A 21,800-nucleotide genomic window follows, 5' to 3' on the forward strand; every position below is an offset into this window, starting at 1 on the left:
AAAGCACGGTGATCGAATTCCCATGAAAATTTTCTGGTAGAACTCTTCCTCTCAGACCCACAGAACTTTTTTACAGCCGAAGCTCTGCCTGCCCGACTCAAGATCTTTGTAACTGCCGAAAGCCTGTGGAGAAAGCACAGCCGATTGATAGGTAACGGGGGGGGGGGGGGGGGGGGCAGTCCCCTTTCGACTGTCCTGGTTTTTTACTCGCCTCATGTGGTCACCCTATATAAGATAAAATAGTGGGTAATCTTACTTGTGTTCAATTTGTGCATTTGATTCTATTCATTCGGGAAGTTTGGATTGGATAAATTAAGGTACAATTAATTTATCGACGCACGCGATTTATACATTCCCGGCCAGCGTAGCATGATACAATTATAGCAGACTGCAATTGTCGTTATTGGTAAATAAACATCACTCGCATAACTTTACAAACGCGGTCCCAAGAGTGAACCTACAAACGCCCGTGTTCGCGCGATCATGAATCGGTTACATCCTAGTAGCATAGGCCCAATGCCTTCAGGTGGACCAAACAAAAAATGACGGTCATATCCACTAAACAACACATTCCATGGCGACAAAAAAAACGAATTTATACGTGCGAAGTCACATACACGTGACAAACAAGTTAGCATGCAATTGCTTAAGCCCTTCGCGATCATCCAAGCAACATATACCCGCGTTCTCGCAAACGTGATAACATCCCGGTGATAAAATCATTTTATCTCAGCACAAATAAATTTTCAAACCTCAAGCGTAAACCTACAAACTCCCACGCTCACGCGATCATGTATCAGTTGCTTCCGGAAGTCTCTATCCTCGGTACCAGCAGTCTAGTAATGCCTTCAATTAGACTGGACAATATGTTCCATGGCGACATGACCAGGAACTCTAGTGATATGCGGTAACTCACTCCCTGTCAGAATCTGAACCGTGCACTGAAGCGACGCTTAAGCTCTTCGCGATCACTCACGCACACCTACGGCCGCAATAGCACAAATTTGATAACACCCCGGTAATAAGGTGAACGTTTTGATACTTTTTATTTATTTATTAACAGATTAAGGCCGAAGTGGCCTGTGCCGTATACAGAAGATTCCTCCATTCCACTCGGTCCATGGCCGCGCGTCGCCAGCCACGCAGTCTGCGAAGGGTCCGCAAATCGTCTTCCACCTGGTCGATCCATCGTGCTCGCTGCGCGCCACATCTTCTCTTACCGGTCGGATTGCAATTGAGAACCGTTTTCACCGGGCTATTGTCCGACATTCTGGCTACGTGCCCGGCCCACCGTGGTCGTCCGATTTTCGCGGTATGACAGATGGGCGGCTCCCCCAACAGCTGATGCAACTCATGGTTCATTCGCCGTCTCCATGTGTCGTCTTCCATCTGCACTCCACCGTAGATGGTACGCAGCACTTTCCGTTCGAAGACACCAAGTGCGCGTTGGTCCTCCACGAGCATGGTCTAGGTCTCGTGCCCGTAGAGAACTACCGGTCTAATCAGCGTCTTGTAGATGGTCAACTTCGTACGACGGCGAACTCTGTTCGACCGAAGTGTCTTGCGGAGGCCAAAGTAAGCACGATTTCCTGTCACGATGCGTCTACGAATCTCTCTGCTGGTATCATTGTCGGCGGTCACCAGTGAGCCCAAGTACACGAACTCTTCAACCACCTCGATTTCGTCGCCACCGATGCAAACTCGAAGCGGGCGGTTCTCATTTTCTTCTCGTGAACCTCTTCCTATCATGTACTTTGTCTTCGACGTGTTGATGGCAAGTCCGACGCGCTTGGCTTCTCTTTTCATTCTGATGTAGGCTTCCTCCAACTTCTCAAAGTTTCGTGCAATAATATCAACCTCATCGGCGAAGCCAAGTGGCTGAACGGACTTTGTGAAAATCGTACCACTCGTGTCGATCCCTGCTCTTCTTATTACACCTTCCAGCGCGATGTTGAATAACAGACACGAGAGACCATCACCTTGCCGTAACCCTCTGCGTGATTCGAAGGGACTCGAGAGCGTCCCTGAGACACGTACTACGCACATCACCCGATCCATCGTCGCCTTCACTAATCGCGTCAGTTTGTCCGGGAATCCGTACTCGTGCATAATCTGCCATAGCTGATCTCGATCGATAGTGTCGTATGCGGCTTTGAAGTCGATGAACAAATGATGTGTGGGCACATTGTACTCGCGGCATTTCTGCACTACTTGACGAAGAGCGAACACCTGGTCCGTGGTAGATCGTTCGCTCATGAAACCCGCCTGGTACTGCCCCACGAACTCTCTTGCAATTGGTGATAGTCGACGGCATAGTATTTGGGAGAGTACCTTGTAGGCGGCGTTCAGCAGGGTGATTGCTCGGTAATTACAGCAATCCAGCTTGTCGCCCTTTTTGTAGATAGGACACACGACACCTTCCATCCACTCCTCCGGTAAAATCTCCTCCTCCCAAATCTTGGTAATCACCCAGTGCAGCGCTTTAGCCAGTGGCTCGCCACCGTGTTTTAGTAGCTCGCTTGGTATTTGGTCAACCTCAGCGGCTTTATTATTTTTGAGCAGGGTTTTGATACTTACGAAGTTACAAACGCGGTCTCAAACGTGAACCCACGAATACCCGTGTTCGAGCGATCATGAATCGGTCACGTCCGAAAATCTTTATCCTCCGTCCTAGCAACTCAGATCCATATGTTCAGTTGGACCAATCAAAATATAACGCGCTCATATCCACTAGACAACACGTTCCATGGCGACATGACCGGGAACTCTAGTGCTATGGAATCACTCACTTTCTTTTAAAATCTGAACCGTACACCAACAATTAAATTCACGGTCCGCGTCATCCAAGAACACACTCGAATATACTAAAAGACACACTGTCATGTCCCAACGCCCGCAATATCTGAACCGTACAATGAATATCACGTCCCGCTGCAATTGACCTTAAGCATTGTTTAATGGGTGACATTTCCCGTCTCGTCTGCAATTGTAGTGAGGGATTCTGACGGGGACCCTTGCCGAGACCCTAGCTCTACAGTTCCAGTAGGACAACTCTCGAAAAAACAGAAAAATCTCTTTAAACGTTATTGGGATTCAGGTCCCGATTACAAACTACTAGATATAGATTTATAGATAATATCTATAAATCTATATCTAGTAGTTTGTAATGTAGTAGTTTGTATATTATACATTTCTGAGCATTTAGAGATGCAAAGACCGAACTCGAATTCTGAATCACCAGATATCGAAAAGGTTGAATCTTGCAATTTCAGATGCGTATAAATAAAATGCGGGTTTCGCTTCCGCCAATGAGGTTTGAACTAAGCATAGAAGTAATTTTAATTCAAGATATGTTTTGTTCCGATTATAGAGCTTTTAACCTTTGGGTCAATTGCCTATTTTTCAGTTTGGTACGATTAATAGTCGAGCGCGAACCCAAGTGAGTTGCGTACAAGGCCTGCCAACAAGGCAGCCTTTTTTTCGTTGATGCCAAAATTTGATTGAAAATACTGAACAACTATCCAACAAGATCACGATACGATATTTAGTTTATTTTTGATTTTTGAGAGTTTGGAATAGAATAATGAAAGCAAGAGTTTTCTTTGTGAGATATTTATCTAAATACGAACATAGTATTACAAAATATTCTTCACTCTACATCTAGTGGTTTGTTCTTTTCCTTTTTCTTCTTTTTCTTTTTGGAAATGGAAACATCGTCTGTCGTAGAAGACGAAATTTCTGTTTGCGCTAGAACCTCTGATTCTCGATTTTTACTTTTCTTTTTCTTCTTCTTGATCAAGCTCTCTTCGTCTACAATTTTATTTTCCTCAAGAATTTCTGGCTCGTCAGTTGTTACTTTAGACTTCTTTTTTTTCTTCACCTTGGTATCAGCATTATTTTCTTCATCGGCGAGTTCAATTGGTGAAATGATTTCGGTTGCATCAATGTTTCTAGATTTCCTCTTCTTCTTTTTGTCCTCAATCTGACCAGCATCATCCAACGGGTTTTCTAAACAGTAATCTCTGTCTGGTTGAGTGTCTTGCACCACCCCGTCCGACGATGCTTCCGTTTCGCCATGCTTTCTCTTTTTCACTTTCCTTTTTCCACGGCCGAATTCACCATGTCCAAACTTAGATAGCTTTTCGTAACTTTCCTTCTGTTTCTCGTGAGCTAAGTATATTTCATTATACTCATCCTCGTCACACCGTTCAAATACGGCTACAAACATTCCTATCGTTAGATCTATCTCCGGTCGGGCATACAGGCATTTCTCACCTATCCCAGCATAATCCGGCGAACCAACGTTCAACCATTCCTTGTCGAGCAAAGCCTTTGCATCGGCCAGCTTGAAATGACCATTATGCTTCAGAGCACCCTGTACGATCTCTTCGTTTTCCTCCGGATACACCGAACAGGTCGAGTACACGATACGTTTAGCCGCGGGAAAGGCATTCATGGCGTGGCACAGCAGTTTGTACTGTAGTCCTCCTAGTTTGTACAGCCTTTGCTTGTCGATTTCTTCATTCAGCTTCAACCGATCGACCATGCCGGAACCGGAACAGCTTGGATCGATCAGAATGTATTCCACTCCTGGCGCTTGCTCGTCACCAACCAACAGACAGTCGTCATTGATCGTTTTGATCACACCGAATTCAGCGGAGTAGTCACATAACACCTTATACCGGTTGGCATCCCGTTCGACGGCGTAGATACGACCCTTGTTCTTCATAAGGTTGGCGAGATGGGTAGTTTTTAATCCCGGAGCGGCACACATGTCTAGGACAACGCTTTTCTTAGTCGGATTAAGCAGATAAGTTGGTAGGACACAGGCCTGAAAATGAAGTTCTTTATTCATGATGTTCGTGACGTGACGTGCTTTTTCTACTTACTTTATTCTGTAGCACAAACTTTTGCTTCAGCTCGGTCGCTCGAGCCCAATAATTTTTTGCGCTGTTGGGAAATACCAGCACTTCCTTGAAGTGAAAATCCACCAAAAACTCCGAATCGCCTAAGTTTTTGACCCGTTCAAGAAAATCCGCGTAATTTGTAAACTCTTCATCTACGAGGACCCATCCTTCTTCCTGTAGCAGTCTGAGAGCACCTGGCTGCGCCAACACGCTAGTGTTGATACGAACGTAGCGAGGTTCTGTTCAAAATATATTGTATAATTATTTGGTCTTTTCCTAAAAATCATTCTAGTACTACAGTAAGTAAATTATCCGTAGGGGAGTAAAATCTTAAAATTTATTCACACACTAAACTTCACGCTTTCCTAAACACGCTTTTCTAAAATACTGTTAAGTTTCATTTGCTCTTTTTCGACTCTTCCTTCGCTTCCTTCTGTTCCGTCTGTTCGCTTTTGGCTTCGCGTTCGTCCTCCGCCGCCTCCTGGAATCCTCTTATGGCGTACAACACAATGATCACGTTGACCATCAGAACGGCAGCCAGAACTGACCCGCACGTGTTGGCGAATCCTTCCACGTGAAAGTTGTGCGTTAGAATATATCGCGTCCCGTAAAAAGCTAAGAACGGGAGGGTAAACATTCCGAAACTATACACTAGTAGCCACAGCAAAGCGAACGCTGCTTGCTTGGAATGGAGAGGTATTTCAAATCGATCGCTTTCGACTTGATCATTTTCTACGCTTGGGGCAGGCTGCTCCAACACCTGCTTCGATGCTACAGAATCATCACCGGACGCGTTCAAAGCTGTCTTTTGTTTATTTCGCTTTCCCATCGCGAAACTGCATCCAGCTAATTGTTTCACCGGCCTGAAAGCAAACAAAAAGAGAAAAGACTCCCCTTAGGATTGGCGCAATTCGCGATCAAGTACCTTTAAAATCCAATAACTTTGCTGGAGCTACGTCGGATTTACTCAGCGCATCCAGCAATGACTCTTTGTAACGTCGCACACATTGCACCGGTAGAGATTCTCCATTCAGCTCGCCTCTACCGAAAACGAGTTCCGCAATCAAAACCTTTGCTAACCAAGGGTTGAGCTTAGGCTCCTTTTGTGCCAATTCCGTTCGAACTATCAAATCGTCAATCTGTTTCAGATTGACCAGAATCAGATCCATGATAGCGAGACCTTTACCCTTCCGCAGATGCTTGTCCTCTAGGACCAAAGATTTAACATTTCGTCGCTCCTCAACTACCCGCCGAAGAATTTTCGCAGCGCTACGGTAGTTTGTGGGAACCGGTATCGAATGGCGACGTTGCTGCTGCTGGTTCCCATTCTCAAGATCCGGTCCCGTTTCCGCTACCATCATGACACTAAAGAAAGAGGTGATTTACTTGCGGATGATGTCTCGACGGCCGGCAACAAAACACGTGATGTGTTGTGGATGCAAATTAGGGAAATTAACTGATGCGCTCACCTTTTTATTTTCTGCAATCTAAGAAAACTTTTGTCATAAACGATACACTATTAGGTAAGCTGGGATACAAGTAAATTTGAAAAAAATACCGCGCAGCACCGAAACGATTATTAATAAAAATTTCGATAAACAGGGAGTACTCTTGCGACAGCAGCAAAAAAGATCGAATGGAAACATTTCATTTGTCAAATGCTAACCCAGTGCCAAATAGTGATTTGATCGCACTTTCCCAACTCACTATAGGGCAACAGTGATATTTTTGGACCGACGAATTTTGCTTCGGTGCCGAGGGGAACGAGAGAAACGCCCGTTACAAAGCCCGTACAATAGCTTCTACCCTACAAACAAACAATAAATATTATAGTTATTACTGTTTCAACATTGTTCGACGCAGAGTTCTCGCAGTAGATTTACAATAAAATTTAATGTAACCATCAATTTTACCGTTTAGCAAAAAACTGAGTCAGTAACTTCACATTAAATTTCACTTGTCCCCGAAAAATATAAAAAAATAAAAAACGATGTTAGTTATTCCCCTTTTAAAAAGCTACGTAGCATGACATGACCCCCTACCCCCTATCGTCACACATCATCACAAAATACAATACTCCCCCCTCCCCCATATAATGCAACGTCATTTATGAATGATCCCTTAACCGATTTATTTCAAACTTTGCATACACATTCTTTGTATAAGATACCTTACCCCTTCGTTGAATTTTCGAGATATTTTTTCAATTTAGACAGTTTTGTACTCATTTGAAATAAAAATTGCTATTTTACACAAAAAAATCTGCCATTTTAAAGATTGGTTTCTCGCTTGAAATTACAACTATTATTAAATTTAAATTAGTTATGAGTTGATATTTTAATCCGTGTACGACACACGGAGCTCATGTGTTCATCGTGTTCGTTTATTTCAGAGTGACTCATAATTATGGCAAACTCATTCGGTTCTTTTTGGTTCTCCCCTAGGATAGGATCCGCCAGCTGGCTTCTTCTTATATTTTACTAATCCCTGTTGAAAACGACATACCCCACTCGACCAATGTTGCCAAAATATTTGTTTTGTTTCGGTCGTATATTTGTTCTGATTAAAATATTCTATATGATGTACCAATTTCATGCTTCTGGAAAAATCAAAGATTTAGTCTTTATATCCGCATTTAAACGATCATAACGTTTTTTCCATCGGAATACAGAAAAACAAAATAATATATATATTCGTTGTTGGACATTACGAAAAATATCTTCATGCCTCTTCATTTTTGTAAGTTGCTTTCTGAGTCAAGCAACCTCTGTCACAAGAATCAGGATTGCGGCGGAGAAGAATCCATCTGGTGGTGGACAGTAGCGCCAAGCTGTTCCGGATAAACTCATCTGTCCAACTTCTTGTATCCCGGCGAGCGATTCAGGTCTACCTGGCGAATCGGCGACTTCTTCTGTGTCAGGTAAAGCCAAGAAGGGTATATGTCCTTCCGAAGCAATACAAGATGCTGCACCCCCTCAATGTAAATTCCACTTACAGTCTGCTGATGAACACAACTCTACCGCCGCTGTGAATCTTCAATGTCAAAAACAAAATTTGGATCCCATCGTAACGAGCTCGTCTCTTCACAGCACATTCGGCTCTACAACGATCACAGAAGGACTAAGCACTCTATGCTATGCTGGTATGACTCATCGCACCCTGGGACGCACTGCATCTAGCACTATGGAAGCCCTTGATCCCCCTGCCACAGTCGAGCCATTGCAGCCAGCGTTCACCAGTCGTCACGGTCCTGTGTGCAGGAGTGGTGAAGGGGTCTTCCAAATCGATACCAACGACAATCAATCGCGGCATTCAAACCTACAAATATATTACCAGAACGCCGGTGGTATGAATTCAGTAATCGAAGATTATCTGGTAGCAAGTTCGGATGAATGCTTCGACATAATCGCCCTCACAGAGACGTGGCTTAGCGATAGCACTCTGTCAGTGCAAGCATTTGGTGCCAACTACGATGTTTTCCGAACTGATCGCAGCTCACGCAACAGTCTCAAGGCTACCGGCGGCGGGGTACTTGTGGCTATCCATCGTCGATTGAAAGCGCAACTGATTGACGATACTTTGGGGGTCTGTGTCGAGCAGGTGTGGGTGCGAATCAAACTGGCTGGCTACGCACTTTTTCTTTGCGTGGTTTATCTTCCACCGGACCGCACTCGCGATTCGACATTGATTGATTCACATACTGAGTCACTGGAACGGATTTCCGCTCAAGCAAGCCCGGTTGATGAGATCCTGATTGTTGGTGATTTCAATTTCTCCGGATTAAAATGGCGCTCTGCTTCTGACGGATTTATGTTCGCTGATCCCGAATTGTCATCTTTTCATGCTGGTATCACCAGTTTGCTTGACTGCTACAGTCTAAATCTGCTGCGCCAAACGAATAATGTGGTGAACGAGAACAACAGAATCCTTGATCTCTGTTTTTCGAGCAAATCTGACTGCGCGCCAAAAGTTATCGCAGCACCGTCCCCCCTGGTAAAGACTGTTAGACATCACCCTCCCCTGCATATATTGCTTGAAGCGATTCGAGTGAAGCATGACTGCAATGTTTCTGACACCGTCAGCTATAATTTTAGAAAAGCCAACTATAATAGCATTATTGACTTCCTGTCGAATATCCACTGGACTGAAATTCTCGACAATGATGATGTCAACGTTGCAGTGCAGACCTTCTCCAATGTTATGAGCTATGCTATCGATCGCTATGTACCCAAAAGAAGTGGCCTTCAATCTAAGCACCCAGCGTGGCACACTGCCGAGCTGAGACGGTTAAAAGCGACTAAAAGAGCCGCTCTGAAGAAGTACTCCAAGTTTGGGGGCTACGTGCTGCGACAACACTACGTTCATGTTAACCAAGTCTATAAAAAGACATCGAAGCGTTGCCATGCCGATTACTTGCGAAACGTGCAACGTAAGTTGAAGTCCGAACCTAAAACATTCTGGAAGCATGTAAACGAGCAAAGAAAGGAATCCGGGTTGCCATCAACGATGAGCTATGGAGGACGTATGAGCTCTAGTTTACAGGAGATCTGCCAACTATTCTCTGAAAAGTTCGCGAGTGTTTTCTCCAACGAGAAACTGACACCGACCCAGGCTTCACGCGCGGCTCTCAATGTACCTCAATCATACCAGTCTTTGAACTCTATCAATATCGACAATAATATGGTACAACTGGCGATTAGCAAAATGAAGGCTTCAACCTCGGCAGGCCCAGATGGTATACCAACTATTATTCTAAAAAAATGCTCTGCCGGTCTAATTGAACCTCTTTGTCATCTGTTTCAATTGTCGCTAACAACCGGAGTATTTCCCGAACTCTGGAAATCCTCCTTCATGTTTCCAGTTCACAAAAAAGGTGATAAAAAGGTAGTTGACAACTACCGTGGTATTACAACGCTAAGCGCAGTTCTTAAGCTGTTTGAAATGGCTGTGTTGGAACCCATCTCCAGCCACTGCAAACAGTATATCTCCGAGACTCAGCATGGATTTATGCCGAAACGTTCAACATCTACGAATCTTCTGTCGTTCACAACATATGTTACAGATGCTATGTCGGACGGCCTTCAAACTGACGTTATCTACACGGACCTTTCAGCTGCTTTTGACAAGTTAAATCACGCTATTGCAGTGGCAAAATTGGATAGACTCGGCTTTGGTACTAATATTCTCCGTTGGATGCAATCGTATCTCAGTGATCGTCGTCTAGCAGTCAAGATAGGTGATTGTGTATCCGAAGAGTTCTGTGCTTCATCTGGTATTCCGCAAGGCAGCCATCTCGGTCCATTGATTTTTCTTCTGTATTTCAACGACGTTAACTTTTGTTTAGAAGGACCACGGTTGTCTTTCGCCGACGACCTCAAGTTATACCATAGAATCCGGAATACTGAAGATGCAGCTTTCCTTCAACGCCAACTGGAAACCTTTGCGGAATGGTGCGAGATCAACCGAATGACCCTAAACCCCAAGAAATGTACGGTCATTACGTTCTCGAGGAAAAAAACGCCAATTCGATTTGATTACTGTCTAGCTGAATCCACAATTGACAGAGCGAATTGCGTCAAAGATCTCGGAGTTTTTCTAGATGAACAACTGACGTTTAAACAGCATATCAGCTATATTGTCGCAAAGGCATCACGCTGTTTGGGGTTCATAATGAGAATATCTAAGCACTTTTCAGATATTTACTGCTTGAAATCTCTCTATTGCTCACTCGTTCGATCAACTCTGGAATATTGTTCAGTTGTGTGGAACCCTCATTATCTCAACGGTGTCCATCGAATTGAGGCAGTACAGCGCAGATTTGTTCGGTTTGCCCTTCGTCGATTGCCTTGGAGCAACCCTCACCAGCTGCCAAGTTATGAAAGCCGGGGTTTGCTTATTGGACTCGATACATTGCAAGTGCGACGGGATCTATTCCGTGCTATGACGATTTCGGATATTTTGCAAGATCGAATTGACTGCCCCGAGCTTCTCAGTGCGATAAACATGAACGTTCGCCCTCGCGCCCTTCGCAATAATTTATTCCTCCGATTACCTCTTCGCCGGACTAACTATGGAGTGAACGGTGCCATCATTGGTTTGCAGCGGACCTTCAACAGAGTTTCATCCGAGTTCGATCTTCACATTCCACGTAGCAGATTACAATTTGACTTTTTAAATAGATTAAGAAATTATCATTAGGACCACACTGTGTCTGTTGATATTAATTAATTATAAATAAATAAATAAATAAATAAAATAAATAATCTTCTCTGTTCGGATTTATTTTAAGTATTCTAAAACTACTTTTCTGCAAGGTTTAATTTTTGTTTTGGAGCAATGTATAGGTTTGTTCCAGTACTACATGTGATCGTTTCGGAGAAAACAGCAGTAGAAAATACACGCTCCTATTTACACCGATGATCGATTCAGTTGAAAACTGTAAAATTCAACTGTATCGATAATAGCAAAGGAAGAACAAGAAGCGACTTCCGGGATAACTTTCTCCCTGGTTGCTCAGTACTTCCAATTTACTCGGTACTGGAACAAAGACAATTTTTACATGAAGTTCAAAATATTGTCATACTTACGCTACACAGCCTGTTGATTTCGAAAAGCGGCATTTTTGCATTATTCCGCACACAGAACAGAATCCACGATAACCGCGCTACCGGATCTCTCGGGAACTTCAGTTCTGGATAATATGTTTGATTTGGTCTGCCAAATAATGCCTGCACTTCATAAAGCGGTATCTCGAGAAAACAAAAAAATCTCGACAAACATATGATTACGGCCTAAAAGCCAACTGTCAAAATCCACTTTGAATGGAAATTCCGGACAAACCGTTACTAGTTGAACACAGTTCACAACAGTTTATGAAAGAGAAAACTTTTCTCTTTCGTTCACTACCAACATCTGTGATTGGCGCGTAACGGTTTGTCCGGAATTTCCATTCAAAGTGAATTTTGACAGTTGGCTTTTAGGCCCTAATCATATGTTTGTCGAGAAATCAACACAGTTAACAATCGTCGTTTTATGTTTGATATCACAATATGACAACACTTCCAAGCAGCCCTTTAGTACTTTTAGTTTCCAAGCCGAAGGTTTGCCTATGTCACTTTCATCCAATCACGAGCTGGTTCAGAATTGGTTCAAAAATAGGGGACAGAGCTGGCGGATCCTATCCTAGGTTCTCGCTGAGTTTATAATAAATTGTCACTCCTTCAGTGAATCGCAGTTCTTTAAAAAAGAATCGCGGTTCATTCATTCTTTTTGAAGAGTCGATTCTTTTGATTGATTTCGCGATTCTCTCGCCCAAACAAAAGAGAAAAGTTTTCTCTTTCATTTACTGCTATGAACTGTGTTTAGCCGGTTTGTCCGGGCTTTCCTTTCAAGGAGAATTTTGACAGTTAGCTTTTAAGCCGTAATCATATGTTTGTCGAGAGTTCTGATAAGAAGCAAAAAAATGGAAAGTAGCAAATTAAATCATAATCTATTGTTTTTTACACTATCGAACCGTTCAAAACCGCAGCAAACCGCACGTAAGAAATGTCAAGCGCATATAACCTTTTCAAAAGAAATGCGTTGATTGGAATGCAAAACCTGAGGCGTCAAATCAAACTGTCAAAATTAAGAAGTGTTGCTGCTGATTTTCAGTTGGTGTTTCTTGGTGTAACAGAACAGTATGTTTGTTTAACATCTGATGTAGGAGTATCATTTTGGCAGTATCTGTTTTACTCTTTTTTATGGCAAAACATTGTTTCCCGACCTCATTTAGGACAACCGTCACCCTAGTTAGCCGATGGCCATAATCATTGATCCGTCCATATTCTACGATGAAGACTCGAAGGTCGAACCAGACAAATTGTCCATAATCTGATGGAGACTCGAAGATCAAAAATTGTTTCAATGTGACCCTATCTTTGAATCGACTGATTCGCGGTGTGTCAAGCGCATCAAGAAAATTGCTTTAAAACCGCCATTCATAAAATTATTCTAGAAATTATTGTAATCAACTATCAAGAAGCTCACCAATAAGCATAATGAATTCTGCATCCCCATATTACCAATAAAACCAAAGGTAGAATACCAATCTGTGTATATCCAATCTGTGCAACAGCAAGCCTCCGATTGCGATTGCTATCGGATTTTAGGTTGGGCATCGAGATGAGCTGCACTGTTCACTCATTTATTATCATCGAACCGTGAATATAACATTTATATATTTAAAAACAACCTAACGTAAATTCCGTCGTTCGGCACAATCATACGACCTCGTAAGTGATGACAGATTTTCCTTCTGGACTAATATCGATAAAAGCAAACCAGGAGAGTCACCACCCGGCGATGAGCTTCAAAACGGTTCCTCAAAACACAAGAAAAACCGTCTGCGTTTGATTCTCCCTTTTTCTCAGTGTCTCTCTTTACTATTTTCTTTACTATTTGCCTGCAGTTCCCTTAACCGCCACGCCGACTTGGGATTCAGTTCGTTGCAACGCATCACATTCTCCGGGTCGGCTTCTACCACATTGTTCTTGCTGTCCCACACGCATTTGATCTGCTGCGTCTGGAAGGTAATAATCAGCACCGGACCCTGCTCCATCACGAGATCCACATTTTAAATATCCAGAGTTTTGAAATCCAGGAAGAAACCGGCCTTCTGGGTCTGTGCAATCGGTGTCGCGATAATGTTGTAGATAATCTCGAAGCACCAATCTTTCAGCACTTCCAATTAACCGCGAAACGTCGCCTCCACAATGTTTCGAATTCTTGCAGAAACTGCTTTTGTTCGAAATTCGGGTCGATTTTGCAGATCTCGATCAATGTTTCTGACATTTCTGGCTTTGAGAACCGGTTGCCCATCTGTCGCTCATTTTATCCGTCAGTAGTCTCGAAGACCGAATCATGGAATTCTCCGATTCGTCATACTTCATCTTCCAGGACTTCATTTTGTTCACGTAGGCATATTGACTTCGAAGACACGCGATGCATCAGCTAAATTAACTTCAACCCGTTTTCTAAGAAGTTTATGTGGCTGATAAACCCCGGTCCCAATTGACTGTCGATTTTTTCCTGCATTTTAATGACTTATGCTGTCGGAGTCGACAGCATAAGTCATTAAATTGATTTTACGCTAGTCCGGACATGCCGCAGACTCAGGTGATTCGCATTTAATGCCAAAAGATCCTGACTCCTGCGCTGCAGAAGACAAAAAGCTAAGTAACCGGGAAACTCTAAGCTTGTTCATTGACCCTACTCCACGCTTTTCTAAACTTTCTTACTTCAAATCCTTGCTCTCCCTTGAGTATTATGGCTCTTAATATTTGAAAAATACTTCACCTTCCAGTCCCTTGCTAATTATATGTCGTTACAATATAAAAAAGGAAAAAGATTGACTCACTATAAGTCGTTAATAAAAAAGGTTAAATTTATTGTCACCTGAAGTTTTATTGTGAATCCAAATACAAATTAAATACGCCAAGGTCCCATACAAAAGGGTAATCATTTTTTGGCTCTCCGAAAACTAGATTTAATGAACCCTATGCATGGATTATGCTTGACAATCAACAAACACTGAAAAGTAATAAGAAATGGCAACACATTTGATAAAGTCGAGCAGAGCATGCCGTTCTTAAGTTTATTTTTTTAATGACATTTGTTTATGTTTCTGTTCAGTAGTATGATGCTAACAATGAAAAGTTTCAATTCTTAGTGCCCAGTAGTGGTAAGTTGGATGGTTTGTTTAAATAATCTCTTCTCACTCAATATAATCTCTTCCGGTTAGATTACGATCCGATGTTGTCAGCCGAAATTTATGTGTATACTGAGATGGCAAGAGAAGCATAACCTACTCGTATTAATAAGGATGAAACGTAAATCAGTCGCCTGTTCGGCACTAAACAAAAAACCACCCAACGATGCCACAAGTGCAACACCGAAAGTGTCAAAAATAATATCCTTCTAGTGTGCAATCTCCTGTATCCCATCAACACCAAAAACCGACACGTCGACGGAACATTTGCGTCAATTTTGAAAAATTATATATCCGTTGAAAAGACTACACCGGCCTGGTGTGAGAAGTGCAACAAGTTCACCTCCACTAATCAAAAGATCAGCCACACGATCTGCCGGAAATTCTATCGATTAACTGCGGTCTGAAGATGAACAAATAACTTCAGTATCTAAAGAATCCTCTGCCCAAGTGTCTAGCGATGGGGATTCGCAGAATGGTGCAAACTTAGGTAATGGGAGAATGTGTCGTTACGGGATGCACTGCTCTCCGGTAGATTGTCACTTTTTTCATCCGAGGTAAGATTCCTTGAACCTGAATATTGTCCCCACAAGTCCTACAATATTTTATGCTGTTATTATAGATTACCCCCACCGTCGTTCAAATCGAATGCGTCTAATTAATGTCAGCAGAAATCATGGTTCCCGCTAGGCTTCTGAATGACGTTGGATGAGAAGCAGAATTTGGAAATTGGATAATTGAAAACTGCTTCAGTATTTCCCTGCTGTCCGTGCAGGAAGCGGTTTGGTTTACACAGGATTGGAAGATTCCATGCGTTATGTTTTACACCAGTACCGCACTCAGGAACGAACAAGGAAAGAACAAGGAATGTTTGCCTCAGTACTTAAATCCATTCGCAAATGATCTGTTACCTAACCAAACTCCGGTGAAATCCGAGGTGACAAATATTTTAAATCGTTAAATAAAAGTTAAATCTTTCAGTCGGGTGACTTGGTGGCAATGGATGCTCAATTTGTTACTTTGAATCGGGAGGAAAATGAAATCCTGTCCGATGGTAAAATGCCTACCGTAAAACCTCGTTACATTAGTGTAAAGATGAAGTAGTATCCTTTGTCGATGATTATATCTCCACTCAGGAGCAGGTTGTCGACTAGCTGACAAAATTCTCCATAATTAAAACAGTCGATCTGGATGCTAATTTTAGCAACAAGAGACTGACGACGCTGAAAAAGTCCTACCAAGAATACACTATCTGGTGGAAAGTGGTATCATCTTCGTCGGACATGGACTCAAGAACGATTTTCGCGTGATCAATATAATTGTTCCGCAGGAGCAAATCGTTGACACGGTTTACCTGTTTCATCTCTCCATCATCGCATGGTGTCGCTTCGCTCCTTGGCTTGGCAATTCCTCGGGATCAAGATCCAATCCCAGACACACGATTCCATTGAGGATGCCCGGACAGCGCTTTTGCTGTACAAGAACTATCTCAAACTGAATGCTAAGGATGAGTTTACTATGGCGCTGTCGAACCTGTACGAAACCGGCAAGAAGTTGCAGTGGAAACTGTCGGATTAACGACGGAGGACGATGTACCGTTCTGAGGAAAAGTGATATCAGTATTTTTCCTATCCTACAAGAGATTTGAACGTTTATTTGATGCTTGGGTTTGGGAAATAATGTAACAGGCAGAAAAAACATTTGTAGGTTCAATAAAAAATTCAATTAAATTCTATAAATAAAATTATTGGTCGGGCGATAATAAATTGATTTGTTGAATTCAATAAAATTTGTTTCGATAAAAAAAATCGTTCTGCAAGGCCATAATTTGATGTTGGAACGGTCTATCCCTGAGAATGATCATAGGAAGGGCAACTCCTTGGTTTACACATGATGATTATACGCGCATGAATAATGAGTATTTACCAATAGCGTCTTTAATTGTAATAAACACAATTTGCTCGCATTTACTTTGAGGATAATGCGTCCCGTCTAGGACCAGCAGCGAGGCAAGCCATCGATCTAACACAACATCCTTTGGCAGATGACCTCGAACTCCTTCTGTCACTTGTCGGAATTGATCAAGCCATTCTGTTGCGTATCAGGCATGGCAGCATGAATCATCGTTAGGTCTGTCAGGAATGTCCCCAGATAAAGGATAGATCCGTGGTTAATCAACATGTTTTGCTTCTGAAATACCTTCTGGAGAAACCGGTCGTTCTCGCCTACCGTGTCGGAAAATTTAGCAGTACCTTCCCGCATCAGCATTTCCCGTTATAATCCTCGGAAAATGTCCGAGCCAATTCGGTGTATAGTACAAGTTTTTCTCGAGGTAGCACGGCCCAGGTTTTCGACAGTCGATAGGCAGCATTCAAATGATGTCATGAGATGATCGCCTTTAAGGAGAAGTTTTGCAACCGTCGAAGCTCCTGTGCAATGTCAATCCAAGTGGACATGAGAAGGGTTCGTTCCTAGTAAAAAATAGCTCGCTAGAATATAAATTCAGTAAAAATATAGTTAGTCCTCCTGCGATTTAAGCCGCAGTTCGATAAGCATATCACCCGGAAGATACCGCATTGAACTGGGTAACGATGGCGAGTAGTGATCCATACTCGTGCTTGTCCCTGTTGGACCAGATCACACGTATCAACCGCTTGAACAGTTCCATATCCATTCGGGTTTGCTGTTCGGTAAAGAACTTCACGGGAATATTGGAGAATCGGTGCGAGTTCAGCAGATGCAAAGGTGGCTCCGGAAGGCAGGTTGTAAACGTGCCAAATCTCCGGGGAATCCATCCAGCAATGGCAGAGCAGATAGTTTGTTCCTGAAGCGGGGGTTAGAATTACTATTCAAAACTCTGAACTGTTCACTTTTGAACAAACCTAGAGTTTTCTTGTGCTGATCGTTCAACGCATCCGAGGGCAATAGTGCCCGTGGTTCCGAATGTAATTTCTCGTACCGGTTCAGCAGCAACCCCAAGACTTTCTCTGGTCGGCAAATATTCGGTAGGTGGTAAGGAACACATTCACAAAGTTACTCCCCAGTTATCCGTCATCCGTTGCCAGGGCATCCACTAGTCTAGCACTCGCACTGTTTCCCATTCCAGGAGCGATATTTTATTATTCGTGGAGCTGCGGGTAGATATATTTTATGACAATCTCCATGTACGAAAATAACCACCTACCTCCTCAAAGCTGGAACAATCCCATCCTTGTGCTGCAGATAAGAGATTATTTTTTATGAGTAATAGCTTTTCAATAAACGATTATTAAAGAAAACTTGCATTTTCGTCAACAGGTAACCAAACAATCGTTGCTAAACAAATTCATCCATGCAGCCAGTATCAACACTATTTCATCAAAGTACACTGTCACTTTGACAGTGTACTTCGGTGTACCATAGGGTAGCTTAAAATGTGTCCTCGAAAAATCGTCAGAGCATTCCGTATTAACATATTTGTATTTGGTGAATCTACTGGGAGAACTCCCGTGCGTCGCACAATGTTGATACAGCAAAGACCATCATATCTCTTGTTCTATGATTGTTTGTTGGGTAAATTGGGTCATTAAGCTCTACGCTGTTTTCGATTTTTTTTTCCGATGCAGCCTAGGGACAGATCACTCTAAGAATGTATAACAAAATTTTCATCAAATTGAAAAAAATGCATTTAATTTCCATTTTTGCATCAGCTTTGCACTGCTTCGCAGAAAAGTTTGTTTAACAAACGTCCTACGCTGATCCACTTTGTTCGACGTTTTGTTAAATGTAGGGCTAGTTTTTTTGTAGGATTTTGACGTCTTACACGCAACGCAAACAACATTGCACGCAACGCAAAATATATGATGAATTTCTATTTTGATGGAAATAAATGATTTTTAAAAATGCACCACAAATAATCTGCCCCTAGGATGCACCTGACGTTAGAAATACGTAATCGAACTTTTTTTTCACTTTTTTGTGCGCAAAAAAAAAATTATTGCTTGTGGCAGTAAAAACTGGATTCTAACCACACTGCGCACTTACTATTCTTCTATTGAATTCTTCTCATAGACTGGTTAGCTCGACTGGTCTGTCCATGAAAATACCATCTCTATCACTTGAAATACATGTGATTTGACAGCTCGCAGTTTTCAGTAGCAGTTTGATCACTCGCACTTCGAAAGTGCGGAGTCCAGGTTGGTGGGAAGTGCGCAATATTTCATAAAATTGAATTATCACCACCACACCTTCCATTGAACTACCTTGATCTCTATCCTTTCGCTGGAAAAACTGTCAAAAATGCTAACCCATGTGCGTAAATTCACTGTCAAGGACGAACGGTAGTGTCAAACGAGTTTCCGAAGTTTTAAGGGATTATTGCTATATTTAGAAAAAAATTACCTCTATCGGTTTATGTAATGAAAGACGAATTTGATTCTTCATTTATTGACCAAATTCTATTGTAAAATTCTATTCGGGCAGAGCTCCCACACAATTGAAAACCACGAAACTGATGCATCTTTATCCATATTTTTTAGCGTGTACATATAGATCGAAGTGAAATATTTCATATTCCATAAAACGCCACTCTACTTTAATAGTCTCTCTTTATCCTCAAACGGCCAAAGCAACAACTGTCATTCCGCCATTATCAAAAGTCGAAATTGCACATAGGTATTCGCATCACACTCAAACTCACGTCTGCCTTAAATGTTCCGTAGTTTTTCGGGAAATTATCGTAGCTTTCCTGAATAAAATCGTCTAGAGTGGGACGCTGTAGTGCTGCAAACTGTTAGTTGCAGTTATTATCGAAAGTCGTGTGCAAAATAGTGATTTAGAGTAACAGAAAAAAAAGAAGGCTGAAATGTCCCTGACGGAAGGAGAAGTCAAACTATCGCACCGTACGAGGAAACGCGTTCGGGATGTCAAGCGAAAGGCTAGACCTGGTAAGTGGTTAATATTTCTTACGGTCGACTCGTGAAGCGTGTGCTGAAATGAGTCATCAGATCAGTTTGACCGGCGGTAGTTTTTTCGATCATTATAATGCTACGTTTTTTCGTTTCTAGAACTAGCAGATAAGGCCGCTTGGGTACAGCTCGATTACCATAGAAAATTTGATAAGTTTAAAGAATTTGACGACAATGTAGAAAGGATACACGTGAAAGATGTGAGTTCGCAGGAGTTTATCGAACGTTACGAGAGCATCTATAAGCCGGTGGTCATCGAAGGCGTTCAGGAGGGATGGAAAGCTCAATACAAGTGGACCTTGGAACGACTGGCTAAAAAGTATCGGAACCAGAAATTTAAATGCGGCGAGGATAATGATGGTTACAGCGTAAAAATGAAGATGAAATACTACATCGAGTATATGCGAAGTTCGACAGATGATAGCCCGTTGTACATTTTCGATAGTAGCTTCGGCGAGGTTCGGTCTGTTTGCGTGTTTGTGTTTGCTGTGATTGATAACTGTTTAACTTTTCAGCATCATCGCCGGAGAAAGCTTCTGGAAGATTACGATATTCCCGTCTACTTTCGGGATGATCTGTTCAAGTATGCTGGCGAAGAACGACGCCCACCGTACCGGTGGTTTGTGATGGGTCCGGCACGGTCCGGAACGGGCATCCATATCGATCCGTTGGGAACGAGTGCGTGGAATGCGCTTGTCCAGGGGCACAAACGGTGGTGTCTGTTTCCTACGAACACCCCGAAGGAGCTGCTAAAAGTTACCGGTGCGATCGGAGGGAAACAGCGCGATGAGGCGATCACGTGGTTTAATCTGATTTATCCGAAGACGAAACAGTTGGACTGGCCGGCGGATTGTAAACCGGTGAGGATGGGTTTAATTTGGTGGAATGGAAATTTTCGCTGAAATTGACGGAATCGTATCAATCTTCTTGTTATTTATCGTTTGTTACGAAGTCTTTTAAAGTATTTTCTATCTTTTCTAGATTGAGATTCTACAGAAACCGGGCGAAACGGTATTTGTTCCGGGCGGCTGGTGGCATGTGGTCCTGAACATGGACGATACTATTGCTGTGACTCAAAATTTTTGTAGTAAAACTAACTTTCCCGTGGTTTGGCACAAAACTGTGCGTGGTCGGCCAAAATTATCCAAAAAGTGGTTAAAGGTGCTACAGGTGAGTTTTTGTTTCCAGTAATAAAATACAGACGTTTTCACATTTTTCTTCGACCGCCCAGGAAGTGGAACCGGAACTGGCCAAACTGGCGACGAAGATTGACCTCGGTCAGAGTACCGGTGTGGCGTCCGATAGCTCGAGCAACTCCAGCTCCTCGTCTTCCAGCTCGAGCAGTGACGAAAGTGATAGCGATTCTAACACAGACAGCGGCCAGGAGTCGCTGTCGGCGCATAAGACTAAGAAACGCCGGAAAACGGGTGGCGGAATGATGGCTTGATTATTGTTGTAGAGCAACGGAGATTGATTTGTTTTTTAAAAGTGGAAATTGGATTCTTTCCGAGCGAAGAATCAAAACTCTGACGGCTATTTTCTAGGTTTTCTGTATTTTTTATTGAACAGTGAATTTGAACATTTGACGGACAAGGACGAACATTTTAACTATAAACAGTTAACACTGTGCAACACAAAAGAAGCCAAGTATTACAAGTAAACTGAGAATCACTAATTTATATTAATTTATGCGAATTAGAAATGAATTGAGGTGGTACTAGTTTTCGCTAGTTGGAAGACGAAATAACAGGTTTAGCCAAATTAGAGAATTGATAGATTGTATTTGTAACGCGTAGTAGGATAGGAAAACAAACAATAACCTCTCAAGATACACAGATATCATCCGCGGCAGTCCCATCAGCCGGAATGGGAAAAAAATGAAACATTGCATCAAAAGTAGAACATTTATCACTACTCACTGGACTGAGCAGCGCAGGATTTATCAGCAGAGCAAAAGTTTAATATGACGGTACTGTGCCTTGAGTATAGCAAAACAAATTAATCCAATCTTATATACTAGGACTCTTAGATAACAAACATCTGCAATTCGGTAGAGATAACAGTTGTGCTACATTAGGAACAAATCGATCGCGGTAACAGTGCGATTCACAGTAAGTGAAATAAAACATTTCAAAATATAACTTGTGTGTATTGATTCGTGCACCAAGACTACAATACAATGTAAACGATTTCGAAAAA

At 42.4% G+C, this 21,800-nt stretch overlaps 3 protein-coding genes and 1 pseudogene across 3 annotated transcripts; 2 read left to right on the forward strand and 2 right to left on the reverse strand.

Annotated features, from left to right (window-relative positions):
- Positions 1–3,596: 3,596 nt before the first annotated feature.
- Positions 3,597–6,540, reverse strand: LOC131681594 (28S rRNA (cytosine-C(5))-methyltransferase). The gene is made up of 4 exons (XM_058962488.1): positions 6,377–6,540; positions 5,833–6,272; positions 4,890–5,146; positions 3,597–4,831 (listed from the first exon to the last, which is right to left on the reverse strand). Exons 2-4 carry the CDS (start codon positions 6,266–6,268, stop codon positions 3,650–3,652), a joined length of 1,875 nt encoding a protein of 624 aa, XP_058818471.1. The 5' UTR covers positions 6,269–6,272; positions 6,377–6,540; the 3' UTR covers positions 3,597–3,649.
- On the reverse strand, positions 5,223–5,869 carry LOC131681603 (uncharacterized). The gene has a single exon (XM_058962498.1). The coding sequence runs from the start codon at positions 5,734–5,736 to the stop codon at positions 5,305–5,307; it is 432 nt and encodes a 143-aa protein (XP_058818481.1). The 5' UTR covers positions 5,737–5,869; the 3' UTR covers positions 5,223–5,304.
- A 7,268-nt stretch (positions 6,541–13,808) lies between the features above and the next one.
- Positions 13,809–16,233, forward strand: LOC131676089 (PAN2-PAN3 deadenylation complex catalytic subunit PAN2-like; annotated as a pseudogene).
- A 3,038-nt stretch (positions 16,234–19,271) lies between these two features.
- Positions 19,272–21,742, forward strand: LOC131681618 (bifunctional arginine demethylase and lysyl-hydroxylase PSR). The gene is made up of 5 exons (XM_058962525.1): positions 19,272–19,580; positions 19,701–20,059; positions 20,117–20,461; positions 20,583–20,771; positions 20,833–21,742. The coding sequence occupies exons 1-5, from the start codon at positions 19,499–19,501 to the stop codon at positions 21,046–21,048; spliced, it is 1,191 nt and encodes a 396-aa protein (XP_058818508.1). The 5' UTR covers positions 19,272–19,498; the 3' UTR covers positions 21,049–21,742.
- The last annotated feature ends 58 nt before the right edge of the window (positions 21,743–21,800 follow it).

This window comes from Topomyia yanbarensis, chromosome 1 (genome assembly GCF_030247195.1).
Source record: "Topomyia yanbarensis strain Yona2022 chromosome 1, ASM3024719v1, whole genome shotgun sequence".
NCBI lineage: Eukaryota > Metazoa > Arthropoda > Insecta > Diptera > Culicidae > Topomyia > Topomyia yanbarensis.

What these genes read in the sequence shown, in the direction of transcription:
- LOC131681603 (XM_058962498.1), bottom strand. Translation starts at nt 5,736, where the DNA reads ATGGGAAAGCGAAATAAACAAAAGACAGCTTTGAACGCGTCCGGTGAT.
- LOC131681594 (XM_058962488.1), bottom strand. Translation starts at nt 6,268, where the DNA reads ATGATGGTAGCGGAAACGGGACCGGATCTTGAGAATGGGAACCAGCAG. An exon ending in AAAGTTATTGGATTTTAAAG is followed by an intron (nt 5,147 to 5,832) that starts GTACTTGATCGC and finishes TATTTTGAACAG; the next exon opens with AACCTCGCTACGTTCGTATC. An exon ending in AGTTTGTGCTACAGAATAAA is followed by an intron (nt 4,832 to 4,889) that starts GTAAGTAGAAAA and finishes CTTCATTTTCAG; the next exon opens with GCCTGTGTCCTACCAACTTA.
- LOC131681618 (XM_058962525.1), top strand. Translation starts at nt 19,499, where the DNA reads ATGTCCCTGACGGAAGGAGAAGTCAAACTATCGCACCGTACGAGGAAA. An exon ending in CAAGCGAAAGGCTAGACCTG is followed by an intron (nt 19,581 to 19,700) that starts GTAAGTGGTTAA and finishes TTTCGTTTCTAG; the next exon opens with AACTAGCAGATAAGGCCGCT. An exon ending in TCGATAGTAGCTTCGGCGAG is followed by an intron (nt 20,060 to 20,116) that starts GTTCGGTCTGTT and finishes TTAACTTTTCAG; the next exon opens with CATCATCGCCGGAGAAAGCT.